The sequence below is a fragment of the Colossoma macropomum genome, unplaced genomic scaffold (assembly GCF_904425465.1).
Source record: "Colossoma macropomum unplaced genomic scaffold, Colossoma_macropomum, whole genome shotgun sequence".
NCBI lineage: Eukaryota > Metazoa > Chordata > Actinopteri > Characiformes > Serrasalmidae > Colossoma > Colossoma macropomum.
The window spans coordinates 22,912,927-22,940,017 of NW_023494787.1; the positions used below are offsets into that span (position 1 = coordinate 22,912,927).

The window sequence follows — 27,091 nt, forward strand, 5'->3', positions numbered from 1 at the left end:
ACACATGCGCACACCCTCACCCTGACAATCCATGTATGCCTCCCACACATACACTCCCCCTCCGCAGTAACCAGAGCCCACCCTGCCCACTACAACAATGCACTACACACAACGTCTCCCACACACATACACAGAAAGGCAAATGTTGCATTCTATGGCAGAGGAGAGGCATTAAAATTACTAGGGATGCACAGATATGGGAATTGAGGGTGATGCCAATATCTGACATTTTTCATGTAAACAGCTGACAATGTTGATATCTAAACATTTATAAAATAAAGAAATTGAGACTAAATCTACCTGAATTTGCATCACAGAGAAATAAAACATTTATTTCTCTAAGGATATAAATGGATCAAATAAAAATGCATTTAAAAATACATACAGAAACTACATTTTAGCATGGGAGCACATCATATCAACATTCTGCTCTTCTGAAGCTCAAAAACAGACCACATATTGATTTAAAATATCGGAAAAATCGATTCGAATGATTTTTCCGATATTTTAAATTCTAATTTTTTTAAGCAAATACCTACCAATACTGATATGGTCCCAACATCATCGTGCATCCCTCTCAATGTTGCATAAATATGATCCTCAAAGCCGACCCTTAAAGCAAAGGCTAAGGCTATATATTTACCGCTAGAACATAACCATACCACAATAGCACAACTGTAACCAAATACAGCTACGACCCATAAACACTACTGTGCAACTAAAATGTTCTGTGCATTGCTGAGCACACAGAGAATCATTAGTCATTAGACAGAGCAATTTATGACATCCAGCATTGTATAGATCATACGTTTGACAGTGAGCCCAGTCCAGCTCTGACCCTACAGTGCACTATTCATCCTATAGACTGCTGCAGAGAATCCCCAAGAGAAGCAAGGCAGTGTAACCACATGAAAAAGGCTCATACCTCAAACTCGAACTTGGAGCTGCCAAAGTTGGTCCTCTGCTTCTGCCAGAAGTTGTCTGGTTTAATGATGAGGGCGACGTGGATGCAGCAGGGGAACGACTCTTGCAGGATCTTCAGCAAAGGCTTGATGGAGTCCCACTTCGAGCCTCGCATGTCCACAATGACTGTGAAGCCATGTTTACATACATCCTCGCTGGAAAGGAGGAGGGAGGGAGGAAGAGGAAGAGATGGATAGAGAGATGGAGATAGGAAAAGGGAGGGGGATGGAGAGAACAAAACACAAGCTTTAATCCTCTTTTCCAATCCATTACATAATCTATTGAGCATCCTCTCAACTGAATAAAGGAACAATTAGAATGCTTCATCATATTTGGTACAGAGTACAATGATTTGCTGTCAGTGGGTCATTTTATGCATAATAATAACAAACCAGATACATCAGTATGACAAGACCACACAGTAGAGATAAAGATGCAGGAACATACAGAACAGCATCAAAAGAGAGAAGTGAGAGGGAACATATTGCTTACCCAAGGCAGACAGCTTTAAAACGCAGATAATGAGCATCAGGCAAATGAACAGCTGGTGAAGGCCTTCAGTACCTTCTGTCTGTCTGTTTGTCAGTGTAACTAACTGCACGCCTGTCTGTTTGTCATTCTGTATCTCTAACTGTACGTCTAGATCAGTTAGCACAGCATCTACCTGTCAATCTCTTCCTTGGATGTGCATGGACAGGTCGGTCTTTACGTGATAACGAGCCGAGATCCATACACAAACCATCAGCAGATGCACACGCAGCCTGTGCCACTGCAACACTGTTTTTCTCTTGCGCGCTCTCTCTCCCACCCACTCACGCGTTCACTCGCCCTTCCTCCCCACTTCTCCCTGCATTTGCTCTCAGTCACTCTCCAGCTCTGTGCAGCTCTCTCTCTCTTGCTCCCTCTCTCAGTGGGATCTGCTCAGAGAATCTCTCTCTCTCTCTCTCTCTCTCCTCTCTCTCTCTCTCTCTGGTGTGACTGTGTGGGTGCAGTGGATGGAGCTGAGAAGAGAAGAGTGATGATGTGGAGGAGGAGGAGGAAGGTCTGTTGGCAAAAGCTGAACCGCTGCAGGTTTTTTAGAATCTGGCCCACGCGTATGCCTTTCTCTCCCTCTCTATTTTTTCAGGTCTGTTAGCCCCCTCCCTCCCTTTCTCTCTCGCTTCCAGGTGTCGCACTTTTCCACCATAAGTAACAGGGTAAACAAACACATAAAACATACACACAGCTCAAGATCACAGAAGCTAAAATACAAAGGATGCAAATCAGGAAATGACCAAAGCAAATCTGGCAACATAGTACATAATATCAGAGATAAGCTCGCATAACATCAGACCAATGTAAGCACTCTAAGACTAAAGGAAGCCAAATAAAGCCATTTCGAGAGTTAAGCAAGGTAAAGGCTGGAAGCAGTTCTTCCATAAAGGAGACATATGGAACCAGAGCATCCCTACACCCCTGTTTCATTAAAGCAAACATACAGCACAGTGAGATGCATTAGAGCAGTGATGTACCCTATACTGCACACTGTAGCAGTGGGCGAGACAGTAGTTTACAACGAAAAAGGAGCATGTTGGCAAAATGCATTGGTCATTCAGTAGACAAGTTATTCACAGGCATACTTTGCACATGTATACTGTGTGCCCACAAAAACAAGATTTCCTACTCAGAAAGAAAACATGGACTTAAGCTCCCTGTGTCTGTACGGTATGAACTTTGCCGTAAACTTTATACTGATTTGCCTAAGAAGTGCAGAAAATGTAACGTACAAATGGCGCTGAACATGTTTGATTCCATTTAGCTGAATGGCTGAGTCAGGGACTCAGGGACATGTTACCTTTTGGTTTTGTCATTTTAAGTGAAAATAAAAACACAACAGTCCCTCGATCACTTCCTGCTCTGTAGGCAGTTCCAGTCTGAGGTAATTTAGTCCAGTTTGTTATTGAGAGACACAAGAATAGAAGCAACTGACTGTCTCTTGGGGTTAGCCTAGTATGGACATGGGTCCACTTGTGATGCTGCCTCCTTCAGTCAACTGCACTGGACAATGACACTGTCACAGGGCCTGGTCCTCGCAACAAGCAGGGGTTCACCCGCTACCGACAGCATGAATGATTTGTAATGTTTACCAAATTACAGCAGTGGCTGATGGTCCTAGGCGTAAAAGCAAGTGCCTTAGACACGCATGGGACATGAAACATTTAGCATTGGCTCTGCTGTGTCCAGAGAAGCTGCTGTGTGCTTATGCATACACACACTGCTAGAGTTAGGAAGCAATGTTAATATAGATTTAGCTAGATAGTGTTCAGTTCTGTTTTGGACATTTCGCACCATTCAAATATTTTAGACTTACTTCTTATTGTTAAAACAAGGTGAAGAGACCTCTTGTTGACCTACAAAAATAGGCGACTTATGCATCCTAAATGATTTTATTTGAAAAAAAGATATAAAAGAGATCAAACAGATCAATATTATCGCTATTAAAAAGTAATACTTTAGTCCACTTATCCATACATAAGTCATGAAGGTCAGTCTAAAACAGCTAACTGAAATGGTCTACTGCACCTGGTTTACCTAAATCAGTGGTCTTGGAGAACCCCTTTTATGCACATTTTAGTGTTTCCCCAGCTCTGACACACCTATTCTATCTTACGAAGGGCTTGTTAATTAGCCGATTAATTGGGTCAGATTTGTTAGAGAGAAAAAAAAAATGCAAGTTAGGGTGCTCCAAGATCACCACTGTCCTCAACTACGTGCACAGAACCCCACTAAATCACCTTCCATTCTGCCATGCCTGAATACAAATGGGTTTTATTGTATGATCAGTCATTTCTGAAAGAAAAATAATCAGGGCAAGTGCTTTCAGCAGTGGAAACACAATGAGAAAGCGGGGCAGAGAGGCTAAGAGGCAGGTGTGTGTGTGTGGGTGTGTGGGAGTTGGGGTTTACCTGGGGATGCCAGCGAGATAGGCGATGAGTCTGCGCAGGTCCTCCTGTCGTATTCGGTCGTGGTTGGTACGTGAGGGGAATGTTAAGACTGGTCCACCGCGTTTGTCTCTGCCACCTGGTGGACAGAAAGAGGAATTGGGAGGAGGAGGAGAAACAGTCAAAATGCTGCTTGTGTGAACATCCACACACATTCCAACAAGAGGCAGAGCCCAGAAATATCATACATTATTACTGAGCTTTACCATTTGCCACTTACACACCCTGTGTGTGACAGAAGAACGTGCATCAGTATGTGAGAGGGTGTGTTATGTCATGTTTTCAAAGTATGCACATGTATCCGCCTACATCACACAGCACGTTGAGATATGTGCCATGTTATGCCAGTGCAGGTTCTCATGTTTCTCTCCTGGAGGGGGGCCTCTAAACACAGTTGTATGCTGTGTATGGAGGTAACAATAACAACTACTTACCCCATGCTGGCACTGCTCCATAGCACAGAGACTGACAGCAGTGCACTGATACACTATCATAGTGTCCCCACTCTCAAAACTACACACACTACAGCTGACTGAAAATACAGCTCTAGAAAGCAATATAGACCAAGAACTGATGTTACCAGGGTTTGAGGTGTTTCTTTAAAAATGTATTCCTGTAGAGATTACTGACTATGTATAAAAGAAAGTAATCTATATACCTAATCCAAAGGACTACAACTTTAAAAAGACCCATAATCTACATTATTCATGTGTTTTATTCCATTGCATTCCAGTTGTCCATGATATGGATCCTTTCAAGTAACATCATTTGATAATTGTCCATCACTTTTGGATCACTGTTCAAAGATTCAAAAAATATATAAAGACAAGTTTCAACAAGCTCTCGAAACAATGCACACAAGAAAACTGCACTGTTTCATAAAACAAAGTGATACATTTTAGGTGACCTATAAACAAATCTATACACATGGGGAGCAACACACCTTTACAAAAAAATTCAGAAGGTGCCCTAAAGAAGGCAACTTTCCACTTTGGAAAAGTGAAACCAGCACTGACTGTTTTGCTCAGACATCCATAGTCCTTTTTCCAAGTTTGTCACAAATTCCTGAGACACAATCATATGGTCAGCTTGGCTGTTGCTATGCCAACCACAGAGATTGGCTGGGTGAGTTTATGTCGCCAGCAAAAGTTCCAAAACGGGAGGCAAATAATGATTTGATGTGATAATGATGATAATCACTGTGTGAAAAATCACATTTGGTGTACAAGAGTGGTTTTAATGTAATCCTGCAGGTAATCCCATAACGCCATTATACGGATTCTGTTACTACCTAAATCTGGACTGTAAAATTAGGGTGTTATTTCAAATACTACTTTTGTTTTGCCTGAAAGACCATAATGGTACATTTCAATGTAGTTTTTTTGTCGTGAAATCAAGCTAACATTAAAATGGAGTCAAATTTGTTATCAGCAACACAGTCCAACAAGGTAACACAGTATTTTCAACAGGACACTACATTACATAGCCCTATCTCAGGCTAACCCAAAGACAAATCAGTATTGCTGGCCATGCCTCATTAAGCCTAATTTCTTCTGTCGTTTTTGACAGAAAACAGTTCATAGACTGTGCAGTTTATCATGGCATTTTGATAACAGCAGTATCACAAACATTTCTATGTGAAACACAAACCCTCCATGAGAAAATGGCCACTGCCCCAGTCCAGCTCAAAGTTAGCATTAGTTTGTGGGCAGTAACACAGTGTTGGTGAACTAGGTTTACGAACAAGCATAAACCATCACTGTGACAGCATGTTTTTAACAACATCTGCCATGGTTTATCATCAAACCAAACAATAAGCTACAGAACGCAGAGGAGAAGGTAAATCTTCTCCGTCTCTGGGCATTAATCCCTTCTGTTCTTCCTCCGTACCTCCACTAAAATACACTGTGCTCAGCAGAGAGACTCAGTAAAGTAAAAAGTGCACTGACTTGACCATAATGAACCATGCCTGCAAGGACATCCCAGTGGATTTTCCCAAGCAAGAAAGTGCTGAACCCCCCTAATTGAGTGTACGCTTAATAGGATCAACCATCTTATCCCCCTGGCATGAAGAACAAAAAAATAATCACATTTGCGTGATGCACAATCACCGAGCTATATGGACTGTCACTTTTCCTTTAAGAACTGCAGTGGTAGCGGTAGCCTTTCTCAGTTATTTCTGTGGACAGTGATCCTTCCTCACTGCATCAACGGATAAACAAAAGTGACAGCCTCACATCTCTATGGGAAAACCATCCACGCCAAAGTCTTCATGTGCTTGTTTTGTGTTAGTCTCACGACCTTGAGTGTGAGTAAAATCCATGGAGAGTCATATTTTCTCCTTTTTATCCTGATCCCAGCATAGCAGTGAATCAAATGCACACAATACCTTTCATCCACCTAGATGCTTGAAAATATACTCAAACACAAAAGACTGTGAAAAAAAGTAAAGTACAGGTAGAGTTGGGAGGGTCACTTAAGTCTAGCTGTATTTTGTGTTTGGCTATAAAAGAACAGAGCTAACTGCGCTAGTCGGGCTGGAGGGCACGACTATGCACCACCACTGCCTGTCTGCCGGACAAGCAGGACAAAGGGTTCATCCGTGTTTGTGTGTATGGGAACTTCACAAAGAAATTGAGGCCACTTGAGAGATCACTCAAAACCCGTCCAGTGTACAAACAATGCTAACTTGACACTTGGTGGTCTTTTATGCTCTTCAGGGATGAAAAGGTGAAAAAGTATTACATTAAAGTGGAGTAGGCTCATATATAGTAAGGGCTAGGGTGATTAGCAGTTCTGAACAACAAAGTTACTGATAAATATTGATATTTTCATTATTTACGGGGTTTTATTGTGTTTTTTTTACAGTAACAATAACAGTCTAAAACGGTTTACATTGTACATTGGCATCAGAGGAAGGTTGACAATGTCTGACATCTTTCCACACAGAGTGTCTGTGATAAATTTTAGCAGGATGGGCTGTCATTCAGTGTTATTCATAAAAAGCAATATGTAAATAGAATAAATGGAGTAGAACATGGACTGGAATTTTGCAGAATGCTCACGCACATAAAACGGGAAAAAAACAGTCAAAACTACCAATTTCATGCTTGATATCAATAATTATTGATAAATTAGTTGTCAGAGACTTTAGAATGATTTCAGAAGTCGTGTACTTCCTAAGTCATATGCCTAGAACATGACATTAGAAGTAGTTGCAAAATCTTAGTTGCAATTTTTTTTTCCAGTGAAAATGTTAAAATACTTATTCATAATTTACTGAATAACTGTAGGGTTATGGAGTGTGTTTGTGCTGTAGAGGCACAGAGCTTACAGATTTTTTTCCTATCCAATCCAAGCTTTTTACTAGTTCAGACATGCACCTCAATTAATAGCAGACTACATGGTTGCAAGAAACACAATCAGAAAACACATGCATATCCAGCATCTCAGGGACACAAAAAGAGCTGTGAAGAGCTCCATAACATGAAGGAAAGGTACTCTTTTTACTTCATGTAAGAATACAGAAATCACTCAATATCACACAAGAACCTTTAACAATGACAGTTTTTGTAATCTATGTAAAAAGTCATTATGCAGTGTTTATATAATATACGATTAAATAGGATTTTTGCTTAGACACAGGATGATACAGGTTCAAAATGGCAATGAGTTTGAACCCTGTTAACCCAGTGATAAGGTGGGGATGAAGGGAGGTAAAGATGAATGTAAAACGACCTGCTTCAGCCAGGCTGAGACACTAGAACTCAACCTCTGAACATCACAATAAAAGAATGCATGATTTGCTGCATGATGGATTCGCCTGAGGCACACAGTTGCAGGGGGCAACTGAAGCTTAGCTGTTTTTCAATCACATTTGGAGCGCACTTTGTGCCACTGACTCAGAGCAGCTCAAGTGCACTCTGGCCTCTCAACAGACTGACAAACAGCCTCATGAGCAAAAAAAATTATATAAATAAATAAAAAAATTAAAAGACCAGAACATCAGCACGAAGATCAAACCACAGAGATTATTTGCCCATAGCTTTACTATAATGGAGAACTTCCTATAGTCTATACGAAAAGTTCATTTGCAAAAAACGATAAACACAATTTACAGCTGTCGTAAATTATTCTTAACACACAGCGCGATCTGAAGCCTAAATACACTTTATCACAAAAGCTGTTATTGTCCATTGTCAAGGCATTGCAAGTTTACATTTTACAGCAGTCAAAAGCCAGTGTTGTTCTCGAGCAGAACCCGATAATCCATACAGCGAATCAGTGCGCAGTATTCGGGTCAAGTAACGCAACACTGCCATAAACTGTTTTAGGCAGAATCTCAAATGGCTCCCTTCTCCCCACAAAGTGCAGCACATAGGTCTCAAAATAATGGCATCTGCATCTAAACAGAGCACAGTGTGTCTAACAAAGAACCACTTTGGATTCAGCCATGTGTGTACAATTCATACTGGACATAAAGTCTAACAAAATTTCATAACTCACATAGTGTACTATAAAGGGAGCAGTGAGCCATTTGAGATTTAGCCTTAGATTTTCCGAGTTATGATCTTATAGTCGTTTAATATTGCCCATTAATGGGCTGTTTCAGTTGCAATTTTCAGCACTTTACCTACTTGTTCTATGTTAACGAATGTTCAATACTGCACCTAAACGAAACTTGTATCCAATGCATGGCTTTTTGGACTCTGGAACATAAAATTATCATCATTGGAGTTATCTGCTCCAGCTGAAAAAACTTAAAAGATGTTTTTGCAAATGAACACTTCACATTTAGACATAAGGTGCTATACTATTATTAATCAACTGACCTACCCATGCTCTGCACAGATTTGAAGCTAGTGTTGTGAGGTTGAACAAGTACAACACGGGGAAAAAATCCCATTCAATTTAATCAGAAATCAAAGTGCAAAACTCAGCTTTTGTCAAAATACTGAGATTTAGAGCATGTTATGTTTAAATATTAGGATAGCTTGCTATGAAATACCCGTCATGAAATACTGCATTTGTGGTATGAATGAATGAGTCACCAAATGATGACAAAAAACAACGAACCTGATAAAAAGGCCACTTTTTCTTTTAGAATGGGCAAAACCTCCATCGCCTTCATCTCTTCGTTCCTGCGAAATCCTGAAAAACAAAATCAGAGTCAATGTGAGAAAACCTGCATCAATGAAACTCACCCAGCCGTTACTGTGTCGAGTGCATGACCTAAAGACACCCTCCACTTCATAAAGCTGTAATCTGAATCATGACATTGATCTATTTCTAAAACATAGGTATTTCTGAAAGATGTAAAGGAAGCCTTTGAAGATCATCAGTCTACAGAAAATCTATTTCAATATAACAAACTAAAGCCACCTCAGGTTTTGGATTGGGTTCCAAAGCTTCTCCATGAGCTCAGTTGAGAGTGACCCGGCTGAACTGTCGCTTCTGTTCAAACACTTGTTTTCATGATTCAGTAGCTGAAGTTGGCTTCATTGGTTAGGGGCGAGCTGGAAAGGTTAGTCATGCACTGCTACCAGACTTGCTTTGGGCTCAGTTTGGCAGGCTCAGGTTTGGGCTGAGATCAAGTTGTGACTCATGTCAAATATTCGCACATGAACAGATAATTTAAGTGCTATTTTACAGACTAATAAATTATTAAATGGAGGTTGAAACATATGTTTATTTGCAGATCCTTGAGAGATAATAACACCAACAGGAATTTCACTTGTGTATTCCAAAATGTAGAATTAGTCATCCAGAACAGAATCAAATGTGTGTATGAGGTCTCATTGTGTGCTTCCTCTTATTTAAAAGGGTGAAAAATGTCTTTTTTTTTCCCATGTCATTGTAACTTTGAAACTCCTTCCTGTATTCCTGTACGGCTAATGGCACATGAAATATGCTCAGAAAGACAAGCCAAGCCCTCCCACACTCACTTGTTCACTGTCTCTCTCTCTCATCTGTTATCATCTCATGATGGACTCTGCAGTGTCATAGCGCCTCTTATTGTAAGCAAAGGCCTGACTAACATTCTCTCTCAAGCACACTAGCTAAAGTATATTGATACTGAAATGTTAATATCCATATGTTAAACACAAACCCATAAAAATCAACAGATTCTAATGCTGTCAATAAAATATAGGGGTGCATGATGACACAGGAATCATATCAGTCCTGACAAATAACAGAAAATAATAATAAAATATAAAATATGATGAGCAGAAGATATTTGTTGCATTGCACCCAGAGCGCATAGTGTTGGCCGACAACTATACATCACCTACAATATATCATTTTCTTTCATAAAACAGTGCAGCTTTTACTGTTTGCTTTGTTTAAAGACATCTTGTTTAAATGAGCCTGTCTTTATTTAATTTAGTGATGCATGATATCTGAATTATATTAGTATCCACAGATATTTGCTTGAAAAACAATTATCAACATCTGACAGATGTGTAGATATGACCTATTATAAACAAATATTTGATGATGTATTTATTGTATTCTGGAAGAGGAGAATGTGTAGGTGATGCTGGGCTACTATGCAAAAATATCTGAATCTTGCTCATTTTTACTGCGTTTATAATCCTATAGAAATAGATGTTATATTCCTTCATAATGCAAATCCAGGCAGATTAAGCCCCAATTTCTACTAATCTTATAAAGGTTTATGTATCAGTATCAGAGAATTTGTGCATGAAAAAATATCGGATATTGGCATGATATCAGTGCATCTCTACTATCAAAATATGTATGCAATCTACTAGAACTGGGCAATAGGGCAAATTTTTTGTTATCATCATGATGAATTATATCACAACATACTTTTCTGGGCATATTGGGGTTATCATCAGCGCTTAAAAACAGTTCCCAACTGCATGTTTGACTAGAAAGAGAGGATAATTAGTCCTGTTTAAATGGAGTTAGTGCAGCAGTATGTCAAACTTTAAATAAAAATCAGTGGATTGATAATTTTTCATAGTATTCTTGAAATACGGCACTACGTTGCCTGTTCCAATGTATTAGATGTCCAAAACAACATATTGTGCATTGTGAAAAACTTGGTATCATATCGTGATATTAGATCTTTGCCATATGGCCCAGCACTACAATCTACCTGTTGACAGACATGCAGTAATTTGTCATTTAAACTGGTATCATGTACTAAAAACAACAGAGCACGCAAAAGGGGCCTGTTAAAAGAAAACTTTAGCAAAAGGTAACGAAAACGCATAGTGGGATTATTTCCCCTTTAAATTTCCCTTTAAAGGCAACCCAAAATTAGAATCTGAAATCTCTAGACTAATCAGGAAAGACAACAGTGAGTAAATGAACTGAAGAGTAGAGGAAGGGTTGTGCGTGCACACGCGTGTCTGTGTGTGTATGGGGCGGTACTGTGGGTGGAGAAAACAGGAGCTAAGTCTCCCCCTGAGAGAAAGTGTGTCGGACTGAGCCAGTGAGTGTGTGGTAAGTAGAACAAACAAGGTGATCTCTCCTGCAGCTGGATGATGTAATGGCAGGGTGTGTGCCTTTGTCTGTCTGTCTGTCTGTCTGTCTGTCTGAATGTTTGTTTTCCCCCAGCATGTGACCATTTCTGTTTTTCAGAGGCCATGAAAAGTACTATTCTCCTACTCAGCTGAAGAAGTTTGCCTCTACTATAATATCTGTACCATAATGGCCAAAATGTAGCCTTACCACTCGTTCACATTAGGTGGACACACCATTTTTTTTCCTTGCGGATGTATTCGAGGCCGCTCTTAATCACTCCCTTTTTGTATGTGGAGTGTCCCTCACAGGAGAAAAACAAAACACCCATTTCAAGGCCACATCCCTGTCCTTGGAGCTTGCTGCACAATGACCAGATATACACAGACAAATTTCACATATATAAAAAAATAAAGCCACTTTAGAGTCCAGCAAAACTCTCACTACTGTCCGAGAGGTGCATGTCAATGCATTCTGAAGTGTGACAGGCAAATCAGAATCTGCAGAAAGAGAGGTGAGGTGTGTCAAGACAGAATCCAGTGTGAAAAGCAGAGAACTTCAAAGACAATACTAGACTTGGAGGACTGTTCTTAGGTACTGTGCCTGAAAGGAACGAGAGCATGTTTCAAACCTTTTACTTAAATGAAACAACAGAAACGAGAACCAACATGACAAACACAATATGCTTGTAATTAGATATAGGAAAGTTAGACACGAGCCAAAGAAGAAAGAAAATCAAACGCTGTCCTGAACACATTTCATATGTAAGTAAAAACTGTTTAAAAGGGAATTCTACCTATTTTTCATAATTGCTGTGTAATTAAATTAAGAAGTAACAAGTGGACTGATTTAAAATGCAGCATTCTGGAGACACCTGCAGAATCAGAAATGGGGGAAGTGATAGGATGATTATGTTAATGATAGCTTTGATGGTTTCATTGAAAACATTTTCAATACATGTATGGTGGGAAGGGTGCTCTAAGGCAAAACAGTCCCCATTTATTTTTACCATTATCAACATTACATTCAAAAAAGTCAGATGACACAAATAATTCATTTTGAAGAGCAAATAAAATTACTATATTAGCACTGTAGACACTGCAACCCCTGCCTGCCATCACCATCACTGTATACAGTTCAGACTTGGTAAGCTTCTCTGGAACTGCACAAACCACTCTTGTTAGGAGCATTCTAATGCCTAAGCACTCATATCATATTACTTCACGTCAGGATTGACAAAACGGAACATTTTGAGCAGAAGTGTAGAGACCTTCATTTATCAGCATATAAAATATAAAAATTGTTCTTTTTCAATTTTCAATTCTGTATCACTTGGGCACAGAGGCTTCCCTTTATGGTGTGTGACAATTTCTAGATAAAGGGCTGATGCAAAGGCTCTAGAAGTGCTTGGAATAAAATCTCTTTACATTACATTCCACTCTACTTGTTTTTTTTTTTTCCCCATCAGCGACAATATTAAAGTAATTTTGATGACTAGTGTACCTAGATCGTGGTTTCTGGAAAGTCTGACAATATATTGATGATGAAAGGTGTCAGTTCAGCATCGAGGCAACATTAAAACAGAACATCTCCATTCAGTCTTACATGTGACTCAACGTGCAGCTGGATTTACTGTTCCCATCCGCTTATTTTAGGAGCTCCAATTAGCCACATTCAACCTCAGCACTTTTGCAAAGGCAAGTTTTTACAGTCGCCGGTAATCTAGTTGTCAAATGGCAGCAGCAGAGCCAGGAGCTTCTGCTTTTGCCCAGTAACATGAGAAAGGGATGACAGATGGGAATAAGTACAAGAGGAAACAAGGGACTGAATGTGAAAGACAAAAAAGGAGGATGGAATAAAGAGGGAGGATGGGGGCTCTGAGGGAGGAGCAGAGGGGGGAGAGATGATAAGCGTGTGGTGGTCAACACAAAGGAAGGAAAGAGGATAAGAACAGAGGGAGGGAGAGAGATGCAGTGTAAGAGGGGTGGAAGAATGAGAGAGGAAGAGAGGAAGAGAGTGAGTGCGGTTGCAGGGGAAGTAACACAGCAAGGCCAACCAGCTATAGCCCTTCCACTCTGCACCGGAGACAGCTGCCTGCTGACAGCTCCGCAACAGCTGTCTGCTCCAACACACACACGTGCAAACATATGTGCAGATGAGCCCATGCTTCTACGACACAAGGCTGAACAATATTTAAAAACTGATTTTCTTATTAAAAAAAACACAAAACAAGAGTACGTTGAGAGGCCACGTCCATGATGCTTTACATCTAAAGAAACAAGACATTTTAGAAACTTGTTCATGCATTTGTTACAAGCAGAGTTGATTACTGCAATGCTCTTCTTACTGGGCTCCCTAAGAATACAGTACATCCTCTACAGCTCGTACAAAATGCAGCAGCACGCATCCTAACAAAAACACAAGAGAGAGATCATATCACTCCCAGTTTGAAGGACTGCACTGGCTACCTGTATCTTTTAGAATAGAAGTTCTGCTACTAGCTTTCAGGCCTTAAATGACCTTAAGCACCTGCTTCCATCACAGAACGTCTGCCTGTATGTTTCAACACGTGATCTTAGATTTTTTGATACTGACCTTCTGCAAACACCCTCTGTACAGTAAACGTGGAGAGGCCTCATTCAGTTATTATACTTCTAAACTGTGGAACACAATTCCACCTTCTATTAGACAGTCAAGCTCAAAGCACATTTTTAACAAACATTTAAAAACGTCTCTCTTAACTTAGCGTTTAATTAAAACTGTGTCGTTTGGTAAATATCTATTATGATTTTAAATTAGTACTCATCATTTTTTCTATAGATTATTATTATTTTTATTATTACTATTATTATTATCCATGATTATAGCAGTGGTGCTGTGGAATTCAGTCATAGAGAGCTTTGGGGAAACCATGAATATTTTCAGAATTTTACAACTCATCCAAACCATCAGCACATTTATGCTGAATGGAAAACTGCTTAGAATTTCCCTCAGACAGTTCCTTCTACAGTAGTCTAATAGCTTAAAGGCCTGTAACCATCCACTGGTCAACACAAGTAAAAGAGAATGGAACTAGTGGTGCACCAAAATGAAAGTTCTTGGCCGAAACCAAAATTCAGGATGAGCTTGGCCGAAATACCGCTGACCAAACACTTTTAAACAAAATAAGCTTAAGAAAATGATTATAGTGTAGACTATAATTTGTGCCATGAAAGCTGACTAACAACAGAGAACACAATCATTCAAGGCAATGTATTCCATTATTATTATTATTTTTTTAGATATACTCTGCACTTTGGTACTGTCATCTGTGATTTTGTCATCTGTGAGGCTACAGGTGTTGTCAGTGTGCTCACAGAGACTTTTTCTGTTTCGCTGTGTTCTGTGCATCGAGCTGAATGTCATGTTTTCCAATGGTGTCAGACCTATAGTGCTCTAGTTCTGAGGCGCTTTATCTTCTCATGATACTCAACATGAGCCGTGAATACAGATTGCATGTCTAATGTCCTTCAAAGAAACCAGGAAATAGATTCACCCGTCTGACGTGTTCTCTGGACAATTAGCAAATTTGAAGGAAGAAAAAAAAAAAAACAACAATAAATTACCACAAAACATTTGTTTTTGTTTAATATTAAAAGAATGCCAGGCTTGATGAGAAGGTTTCAAACTGCATCTGTTTTCATCCGTAAATCAACTTTGTATGAAATGTCCTCACAAGGACTGAATATTTAAAGTTAAGAATGAAAAATGCTGTTTTTGGAAGTGTTTTACTTTTGTGGCAGTGAGCTTACACCTTGAAGCCCACAGGGCACTCACCACTGCTGTGAGCATAAATAAAGTAAACCAGGATTAGAGTTTCAGATCACTGCTTGCATATAAAAAGGAATTCCCCCCCCAAAAAAACAACACAAAAACAAAACGTAAGTTCCATTTATGTTATCAATAATTACTGATAATTCAATAAGTAGTTAAATTAAACCTATTTCACTATCAATCCATTTCCCAGCCCAATGCATCGTCAAGGATCATTATTGGGTTACCTGTCAATCATCACCAACATTACCTGCCCTAATAGCTACATGCTCTTTGCCAGCTACACTAACAGCAAACCTTGTTACTGCAAAAACAGATCAAATGGTTTAAAAATACATATGTATGCACACGCTCTCAACCCCATCCCCCTCTCTCTGTCTCCCTCAGAGAAGGAGTGGAGTGTGGTTCCCAGCTGTCACTCAGACTGATGGGCATGATTGTGTAATGAGCAGCCAAAGTCAAAAGTCAAGGGCCCACTGCCCAGAGTACAGGGAGGGGAACATATCTGTCATATCTCTGCACATTTTAGGGACAACATAATCATCTTATTGCAACAGGAACCTGACAGACTCCAACAAATTAGTGGCCTCATTTATCAGAGTGACTCAGGACCAGCAGATGAAAAACTGAAACGGTCTGGGCAACGGTCATAAGGCTGTAATTGTGTGGCTGCATTAGTTTGCTGCTTATAACCAAGTCAATTAGGCTCAACAATAACTGGATTTAAACTGTTATAAGATTTCAGTGTTCAAAACAATTCCGAATTCAAAGAGGGCAAAACCCAAAGTGTGCTAATAATAACGACGTCTCAGCAGGCTCCAGCCTGATTGACCCCACATGAGGTCAGGTCACGACTTTAGTGGAAGCTGCAGTTGTCACAGCCTTTTGAAGCAAAGCAGGCCACGCTTGTCAAGCGTATGTAGCCTGTGAGCACGTTAGCCAACAAGTTATTAGTGCTAGAGAGACTCAGGACTTCTATGACCTCTCTACCTATTCTGAAGAATAAACTTCTCACAATCTTGTGAGCAACAGGACATCAGGGAAGAACGTTTCAGTGACCGTCAACATTGTCACAATAAATTATGCCACAACGTGGGTATCATCAGTGCTTCCACAGAACTGACCAACTGCATGTTTCATAAAAGTAGGTTTAGAATAGGCAAGCGGTGTAGTTGTCCAATGTTACCCAGCTGGTGAGAGACTTTGAGTTTGAATCTCAACAATGTCCAGAACTGGCCCTACTTAACTAGAGGTAGTGTCTAAATAAAGTTCATACAGTGGGGTTCAGAGGTCTGAGACCACTGGAAAAAATGCTTCTTCTTTCTAATTTAGTTTTTCAATACAAATGATTCTCAGAATAACAGTCTGAGTGAAAAGTACAATCTTTTATTGTTTACATTAATTCCTGAATTTCTTAGCACTGGTATGTCACCCTTTTGCTTGAATGACAGTGTGCATTTGAGCTGGCAGGGACTCCTAAGTTTGCACAAAAGCCTCTCAACAGTAGATCAAATCCACCTTAGAGTCGCCTGAACCTGTGTTTTAATGGAAGGAACAGAGGGAAAAAAAAAACTGACCTTTTTGTACAGAGAGCTTAACATGGTCAGTTTCACAAATTTGCTTCAATTTGAATAGTGACCTAGAAATAGTGCAGAATTTCAACATTTCTATTTCATTTTAATTTTCCCTCATTCTTCTTTGTTTTAAATTTTTCAACAATCTAAAACGGTTGGTGGTTTATTTCCAACTTTAAATGGAACAGGCCAAATGGTCAACGCAGCCTCAGACTTTTGGACCCCACTGTATTTCATACATGCTCAGTTTTTGATGGCATTTCTTAAAAGCACCATGTCTGTTCCAACTTATCAGCCCTTAGAAAAACAAAAAAATTATGTGCGGTGCGTGTGGCAAAATGTCTTCAAGTATTGACTGATAATATATTTTTGCAGTATTACCAACACCTAAAGGAAAGGCTCACGAAACAAGTGTAGATATCAAATTCAAGAGAGTCAAAATAAAAGTGAGTGGGAAAGACAGATGACCAACAGGGAACCAGAATGCAGTTGTGTGTCAGATAAATAAAGCGATGGGTGGAAAAAAAAAAGGCTCCAAACAACATTCTTTAACCTAAGATTCTGTGGCATGTCTAAACACACCCCCTGAGAAGCACAAACATCTCCTCTCTCAGGGTTTATGTGCTGCCACTAAATGCAATGCAGGACTAACACAGTACAGGCCACATTACAAGATGTTACATTAGCAAATGACAAGTAATCATTTTTTTTACCCCTTAATTTCAGAGTTGCACAAGTGACTCATGTGTTGAAGAGGCTTTAAGAGTCCTATATGATGGATAAACCACAGCAGCAGTGTCACATTAAAGTGATCCATCATTTCTAGCTTTTTTCAGACACAGCTTTTCAACATACTGTTTTGAAAGGCCTCCATGGCTAATGTTTCTAAGTAGAGCTACAATTATTGATTGTTTTCATTTTCAAAATATAGGGAAAGCTGAAGACATAAGTTTGACTTATGAAATAAAAATAAAAAAGCACATTTATTTATTTATTTGTTTGTTCATGTTAGCTTGTGTTCAGGAGCTCTTCCCATTCATTTTGTCTTGAATTGTTTTTCTCTCTAAAAAAAAAGTGCAAGAGGTTAAAAAAAAAGTAACATTTTTCATTGTATCTTAAATATATAAGCAGACAAACATTTTACATTTCATTTTTGTGGCTGCAAAAGTAAAACTGTGCTAACCATGCACTATTCTCAGTGCCCCTTAAGACCGACCTTAAATGGGCAGCTCAATCAGCTGGTGGACATTCATAATTATAATAATTCTAATGACTAACTTGAAGGGAAAAAAAAAGAAATGTTTGATGTGATTCAAATAGTAGGAATTAATTCCCAAATTTTTTTGTACAAGCACTTCGGCTTGTTTACCATTAGACTGAGTGTGTGGATTCATAAGAGTTCAAAGTAAAATTTATTTGAATGGCTTTCCCATTTTCAAATATCTTATCAAAAGTATTTAATTTATTGTATTTGTATATTATCTATGAAATTTAATTTTCAAGGCAAATCCAATTAACTTCTGGGTTTCATTTGAAATGTGTTATTATTTTAAAGCACAATTCAAAAATAAATAAAGATAATTTTTTGGGACCATATTTCACAGGCATGACAAAGACCAACATGAACCACTGCCATAACCAGCAGCGAACTGTGACAATTACAGCTACAGCGTTTTGTGGATGCACTGATAAATCAAAGCAGTCACATGATCAGCCAAGGAGATCATTTTGGCGTAAACAATGCAGGCAAATCTCTAACTAGGTAACAGCGTTCCCCAGCATTCCCTACTCCGCTGTTAATGTATGACAAGGTGCATCACAATCACATTAGACAGTAAAGGTCATGATGATATTAGCGTACTATGAAACAGTGCATAGTGTTAAAACTTCCCTTTCTACTACTGACTACAAGTGTAATTAAATTATATTACATCCCCCTCAGAGAGCTGCACAAACATCATAAATGAATCAGTTACAGTAAATAATGGAGGACATACAGAATGTTAACCTGTTAACATGAAAGCAGAGTGAGGTTTTCGCAGATAGACAAATGGGACTTCTGGCATTTACTGAAGGAAAACATTCAGTCTCTCTACTCAAGGATACTGAGTCTACAGTAAGGCGAATGGAGGAGGAGTGGAAATGCCACGTCGCAGCAGGCTACATTTTCAGACTGCAGAATTAGTATTAGGTCTATAATGTGCACACACACTTTTCAGTGGTCTGCGCCAGCACAGTATTACCCACTAAAGCACAAAAAAGTCCAAAACAAGCACACAGACGAATACAGATGGAGACGCCCATGAACACGCCATCATAAACACACACCTCTGAGAGTCAGAATCGACTTTAACATCCATCTTTCCAAAAAGAGCCTCAGTCACAGTGGGGTCTTAAACACCACAGAGGGGCTTTGGGGTGTGTCTGCATGCACATATGTCAGTCAAAGAACCCGGTAAAACAGTTCACTGCGACTTTGGCCTTGTGTATATATTTCTACGCATGTATGTGTATGATCGCACATGTGCAGAACTGCTCATGTAATAGGTGGTCTGTCTCTGGAACACATGCTGTAATCAGTGTGAGGACTTAAACAGAAGGTGTGCACATTTTTTCATATTCCACTGTCATTTAATTTTATTATTGTTCCTGTATTCTCAGCTCCCTCGCTACGCTAAATTTAGCCTGTCCCCCACGGAGTCCCACTGAGCGCCGCTCTCCTCTCCCATTTCAGGAGCAGCCAGAGCAGAAAGGAGGGAGGTGTGTGTGTGTGTGTGTGTGTGTGTGTGTGTGTGTGTGTGTGTGTGTGTGTGTGTGCGGAGGGGAGGGGGTTACTGCAGGACACACCCGCACAGTGCAGTCTTTCTTTCTCTCTGTCCGCTGGTCAGTCTGAACACTATTCTGTCTGGCTTGCTGTGTCTACCGGATCACTGTTTCCCAGCTCTCTTTCTAATGCAGGGATTGCATGATACAGGCAAAAAAACTATACCGTGACATTATTGTAATAATGCTACATATTGCAATTGCATTAGACCTTACAGCACATTAAAAGTCAGTGGTGGACCTCTGATGTGACATGATTACTTTTAACTAGGTCCACATCAGTAACAGAAACTTTTGTGAAACAATGGGGGAAAGTAACGGCAGTAAACAGTTAAACTGGGTTAGGGGGTGAGGATTATTTTTTTCTTTTGTTTTATCTTTTATATAACGACGACGATGACAACACTGCTACTCTGTTCTCCAGTAGCTTTGAGAGAACCTCTAACAATGCAACTAACAGTGATCGAATGTGTGCTGAAGCTTAATTTTTGTGAATAAATGAACATAAAATCATTATAAATAGGTTATTAAAAGTTGTGGCTGTATTACATTGTCATCTATAATTTGGCCATGATGCTGTATTTAAGCCCTACGATGGACTGGCGACCTGTCCAGGGTGTTTCCTGCCTTCTGCCCAATGACTGCTAGGATAGGCTCCAGCACCCTGACCTCCCCCCATGACCCAGAAGGATAAGTGGCTTAGATAATGTGTGTGTGTACTGTATTTAATCTAGTAAGAAAGAATGGACCTGTGAATGCCACAAAACCTTAGTGTCTGAGAGTCTGTTGCATTCTTCTCCAATGCCGTTTCATCAGAGGCCCATTTCGCCCAATATACAAGAGATGAGACATGATTTTACTTGTGTTTCTTTTACCAACGTTAGGTATAATAAAAGTTTTCATGCAGGACACCACGTCACCTAATGTTTAAAAGTTCTGCTATGTTTACTATGTTCATGTGTAGAAATACTAGTGTCTTGCTATGGTTTGCATGTAATAAATAAATAAAATAAATCAATAAATTAACTTTTTTTTCTTTTAACCATCACCGGGCACAGGCATAAAATTAATTTTCTGCTGGATACTTGCCTTGATGCATCAAAACACTCACAGAATCAAAGGTTGATCAGATCGCTCATACCTAGAGCTTCAACAATCATCGCAACATCCACGGTGACAGCACATCAATACCATTACCCTGTATATTTTTGCCTCATTTATTTATTTATTTTAATTTTTCTATGCATGGATAGCTAAGTGAAAAGCAGGAACCCCCCGCATTCCCGCAGTGCACCACTGACGCTTGCAACGGCAGTGTAGCTGAGAGTATTACGACAATCCTACCTCAAAACTTTCTCATTCTCTGCACTGCAGGGCCCCTGCACTTCTGAGGATTAAGCTACAGGCTAAACTACACGTCATCAAACTTACATGAGGTAAACCAAAGGGCAACCATAGCACACAATCACAACAAGCTTTGAAACATTGTTTTGGACTTTGTGTAAAGCATTGAGCAAGATTAGGGAAGCAGAGCTGGACAGCCCTCACTGCTCTGAGGTTAGGCTGTATTCCTTGGGGGAACAGCAGAGATAATAACACACTCAGTTCATTTCCTCCTTTACTTTACCTGCAGATGTTAAACTGTAACCACAGTGAAATAGACACTTCCTGCCAGGAGAAGCGTGAGAGATTCTGTTCCGGCCCTCGTACAGATTACAGGCTGTCTATGGGATTCAGGCCAACAATTAAACAATCACATCTGCACATATACAATACACAGATTTCATATAAACTATAAAGTCAAAACAAAGGTACAAGACAAAGTCAATTTGTCAACAATAACGATTATGGAAAAAAAAATTCCAAAGCTGCATTTTGAAACATTTTTTAAATGACAGAGAGAAAATGGACTCCTAACAATCATGCAAGAGCTGGTACATCACCAAAACTGTCACTATCAGATCAACAGTACCTAGAGCTTTAATCTTTGAGAGACAGAAAGCTCCAAGTGTTTCTTTCCATCTTTCCACTGTGAGAAGACAACTCAATGTTGTGGGTTTAAAGGATGCACAGCTCTTAAGAAGCCCTTAATGAAAAAAAAACAACAAATATAAAATTTGCAAATAAAACAAAGAAGCTGCTGCTGTTCTCAGTCAACATTATGCAATAGGCTCCACAATTCCAAAAAAATAACACACTGTGTGGCTAAATGGCAAACAGGCTACCATCAGGCCAATAAAGTCAGTTCATTCAAACTTACCAAATGCCGTCCAACAACACAGACTTCTCCTTGTAATTCAGCCATCACCAAAAATGTTGTGGATTTCAGTAGTCCTGTCATGAACTTGAGGATTAAGGAATTGGGTCAAATCAAGCTCCATTTTAGCTGTTAGTCTTGTCTTGAAGTTGCGGGGGAAAAAAAAAAGACAAAAAAAGGGGGGGGGAAATAGAGGCGCAGTTTTCTACTACCCAGTTTTGTTATCACATTACTTTGAAGTTGATTTAAACAGAACCACTATTACTGAGGGAGCTCAGAGTTTGGCAAATTATAGAAGGTAATTCACTCTGGAATTATTACTTAGCACACTTTGTAAATTTTGGATCTCACAGAAATCCCAGATCTCGTCAGTCAGTAATCACTCGGATTAAAGCACCTCAGGTAAAACTACTCAAGGTCAAATAGGGCTTAAGACTGAACTTTGGAGGTGTGGGAAAATATCCCTGCAGATTTCGTTTTTTGCTTGTTTCCTGATGCTGAGGAATGAACAACTGATACTTCATTGCCACTTCGAATGGAAATGAAATTGGGTCTCCAACTTTTGCACAGTACTGTGTATAAGCTGTTCCATGCATTTGCATAGACCATTTATACTACCTGTACAGCCTATCAGCTTAGAAATGAATCAAAACCACACACATCTATAAAGACTTCATTGAAACCAACCAGGTCCACGCACCCATGCACACACGTACACTAAAAGCATGGCTCAGCTGCCTCTCTTGCTGTCTCAAAGGATTGATCACAGTGAGCTCAACTGACTCATCACGAGGCACTGCACACCACTTAGAAAGAGAGAGACTCAGAGAGGGAGAGACAGAGAGATAGAGACTAGCCGGGGACAGTGATCTCACAGGATTGCAGCCAGTCTCAGCCACATAGCATCCAGTGCCAGAATGTGGGGATGAAGACATTATTCCTCCTCCACACTCCTACTCCATCCCCCGCACCTGACAAATGGCCATCTCTTCCTCCTTTACTCCCCTCATCTCTCCCACCCAGTGCCGTGACCATCAGGGGCCAGGGAGGGGAAGAGGGGACTAAGATGGAAATCGCCTCCATGTGAGGGAAAAAAATGAAGGAGGAGTGATGCAGTGAAGAAGCGAGAGATAAAACAGGAAAGGAATTTCAGTTCAGGATGAAATACTCACAAAATACAAGCTAACAACATTAACCACTGGCTTTCCCAACAGCCACAGAGAGTCAAGAGAGGATAAGAGAGCATGTTATGACTGAGTCCACTTTAAAGCTACACTCAGGAATCTGAAAAAGCATAGTTTTGTTTATATGTACACTGTCAGAAAAAAAGGCACTGTGGAGGCACATTTTTCATTCATCGAGATACAAAATGTAATTGTACCCTTGAACGTACAACAATGATTTTAGTTGTACCTTTTCATCATCTAATGTTTAGAAATAGAACAATACAGTAAAAATCCTGGAGTCAAGACAAGGTGTGGAGTCAATACAATGTTAGAAAATTTAATTTGAATGTGATATGGTACAATTATTTTCCCTAACTAAAGATACTGAAGAGGCACCAGAGACAACAGGTGTACAACCCCAGTGGCAATTTAGTACTTTTTGTTTTCCTGAGAGTGTGCGGTATATATGAAGCCTCTGCTTTCCTAACTGATCCACCCCACAATAAGCCAATATAACTGAGGTATTACATTTATATTATATCTCATCAATGACTGCTTGATCTTATCTTGAAATCAAAGTTCAGGAGCGCAATATAAGACACACCTCCCAGTTAGAATCTGCCACAACTATGAAATACTGCAAACACTACCCTTCAAGACAGGACTGATTAAACTGTACATGTTTACTACTTTCACTCACTAAATTTAGAACAGAGCACTACTCATCACTTAACTTGGTTTGGCTAAAGAAATGTAATTTACTCATATGTCAGTTTGGCATAGCAAGTCTATTTGAGAAACATGGGTGGAGGTACACTGCATAGCTAAAAACAGCAGTAGGAGGCTGTTTAAAGGGTCTTGTCTGCGCTCTTGTCCATTTGTACAAATTGCAGTACACACAGTGCCAGGACAAACGCAAGTCTACTACTTTTTTTGCAGTTTGAGCAAAGTGTGTGCTGAAATGTGACATGCAGTGTGCATGATGCTAATTGCTGAGGTATAAGTTTCCATTACTTAGCTTTATTAGCCTCATAGCTCTACTACCAACCTCAACTAAAGTGGTCTTTATTGTCATTCATCAATATAACTTGTATACATTGAAACAAAATGTCATGCCTAATAAAGCTGCCTTGACTGTGCAAGTAAAAGTGGAATAAAGGGAAGATGTGTATTTTTTGGACAAACTATTGCTTTAACAATATCTGAATTAAAGCCTGAGGAAGACATTGGTTGGTTTACTGGTATCAACTATTATATTAATGTGCCAATAATTAGTAACTTTAAGGTTGCGCCATAGCCAGATTCCAACTCATGATCTCCCAAAGACTCGGTAAAGCCTTGGATGGACTGGAAAGCCCCATCTAGACTGAACTATCAAACATACAACCACGGTTAAAATAACATGTAAACTGTGTCCAAAACACATGAAAAATAAGAGCCGATAATCAGAAATCAAAACCGCAAAGAAGTACGCACAGTTCCATTAAACATTCCACAATAAAATGTTATTTAAGACTGTGCATTTGTTTTTTTCTTTAAGAAAGAACCAAGTTATAATTCACAATTCACAGTTTACAACTGACAGTCACAGCCATATCAGTCAGTTAGGCTCTTGTTCTACTACAGGAGCAGAAAAATGAAATCCAAAATTATAGGGGACAATTTTATCAGTTATCAGTATTTTTAATATCTTATAATCGGGCAATAAAAAAAAAATCATAATGGTCAGGCCTCATTTTGAGCATTAGAGGTACAGCTCTGAATGTGTAGCTCTTTCCTCAGGTGATCGAAAACAAAACAAGCAGTGACCCTTAAGGCAATTATTAGCAGTAGGAAGTAGCACCTCCAGCAACAGAATGAGTCTCATGATGCACTTAAGCATTTTTAAGCATTTTATAAATCAAGCATTGCTGCTGTGAAACAACCTTACATTTGAGAAAGACACTACACAAATAAAACTCAACATCAGCATCACCATCAAAACCCTAACACCAACAGAGAACTAAACGCTCTTCCAGGACTTTACCTAGCTACAGATGGCATGACTGTAGGGTCTGAAGGGCACATCCAGTACCTGGCAGCTGAAGCAGTGTGGTCCCCGTCTGTGCATACTGCCACCTGTGCTGGTCCACCAGTGACATCATGCTGCCCTGCCAGCGGTTCGACAGATTCGCAACATCCCTTACAGCACCACAGTGTAGGTTCATAACGAAAACTCTCTATGGAGACGGCTGTTCCATAACCACATATGAATGAGAAAGTGACTGCAATCTTCAGCATATGATGGAATTCCGACTTCGGCAGCGAGTGATGGATAACATAGTCCAAAGCAGACATTTCACAGCTTCTTCAAAACGCTCCATCAACCTGGCCATTGAGAGTGGCCTGACAGCACAGGCATTCTCTCCCCCGCTGATTAGATTTACAACATGCCTGAGATGCTAGGCTGAACCCCACAGCCTTTGCTGTAAACAGGCTGGCAGTAAGTAAGCCCCTGAAAACAGCTGTCATGCCCGGATTTAAGGAAGGAACAGGCTTTGTCTGTCATTGCCTCTAATCTCCCTCAGTCTTAATACTCTACAGACAGAATGTGTTTGACTGGAGAGGAGCAGAAAGGCAGTCATTCCTGCCCCAATGTCCATAATCAGGAGGGGGTGTGCTGCCAAGATAGGCTAATCAATGTACAGCCGAGTAAGTTTACTTAAGGGCCATTAGATTCAAAGGAATAGGTTGACCAAAAGCAAGACTTTCATGCTACAATGGGTAATGAAAAGTAAAGGCTATTAGTTAGTATTACACAAATTAGAATGAGAAATGGCTCCTAGCATTTATTTCTGAACAATACTTATGTTAGCATTTTGTAGATCTGGCAAGGGGTTTGTGAATGCTTGTATGCCCAAGACACAAAATCCAGAAAAATAAAAATCTGCTGCTGTGACAAAAGAGAACAGAGGATTAGTGAGAAGCTTCTTAGAAAGTGTGGAGATCAGCTTTAGCCTCAGAAAGGGCCTCTCCCGTAGCCTTGACCACTGACCACGCAATATGGCAACATATTGCTGCAATGTCAGCATCCCAAGAATATTTCTGCTTTGAGATGTGAAAGACACTAGGGAGGCACCAACCCAACTACTTCCCCTCTGTTAACGATTCTGATACTTAAATTCAGGGTATCAGCCAAGAACCAAACCGATATCAGTGCTATTTTTTCCCCTTCTTCAATTTAAAATCTATATACCTCATAAAATGTGCTGTTACATTTAAATAATTCATTCAAAAACATCACATTTATTTTACAAAATTTTGGTAAATAAGGCTTTTTTTAAATGAGGCATTCATTTCCAACCATGTTATTCTGATTTTCTTGCAAGTCTATTAAGTCTACCTGATCGCTGTAAATATGTTAACTATCATACCACGATCTCAAAATTGTTGTGTTTAATTAATGTTTTAGCCTTGCATTACAGATTTACAGAGATTACAGAGCTCATTTGTTGGGTTTTATGTCTTGTTGGAGCGTTTGATTGGCTGGTTAAGCTGAAGCTGAATGTTATCTAAAGCGAGGCATACATCACGATTTTAGAAATCTCATTCCTTAGTGACAACTCACGCTACTGATGTTTGAACAGACCATCATGTACAATCAAAGCTGTGTGAAAACTCAGGCTGACTGACATACTACATGAAACACAGCCTTAGACAGCTGTCTATGAACAATTATCAAAAAAGGTGTTCCATTTAAAAGACGCTGTGCATTTAAGTCCTGAGAAACTGTGCTACAGCAGCTTTACTAAGTTGTGCCACACTGTGCACTGAAACTAAAACAAGGCAGTGATGTTCATGGGTAGGATGACATGGGCTTTCTACAGCCTATTTTACAAAGACAATTAAAAAGAAATAAAAAAAAACCCACTAATATGTGTGTGTGTGTGTATATATATATATATATATATAGTTTTTGCTTAGCAAATGTATTCAGTCAAGCAGAGTAAAGTCAGCACATACAGACTTTAGTAGCAATTG

The 27,091-nt window shown here is 39.6% G+C and overlaps 1 protein-coding gene across 5 annotated transcripts in view; it reads right to left on the minus strand.

The window, feature by feature from the left end:
• trioa (trio Rho guanine nucleotide exchange factor a) overlaps positions 1-27,091 on the minus strand; it is a 111,891-nt gene that overhangs the window by 56,386 nt on the left and 28,414 nt on the right. For all 5 annotated transcript variants that reach the window (XM_036566483.1, XM_036566481.1, XM_036566484.1 and 2 more), the window contains exons 3-5: positions 9,021-9,095; positions 3,909-4,023; positions 926-1,118 (exon numbers count right to left, since the gene is read on the minus strand). In XM_036566483.1, coding sequence (XP_036422376.1) covers positions 926-1,118; positions 3,909-4,023; positions 9,021-9,095 — 383 coding nt within the window. The remainder of the gene's footprint in view (positions 1-925; positions 1,119-3,908; positions 4,024-9,020; positions 9,096-27,091) is intronic.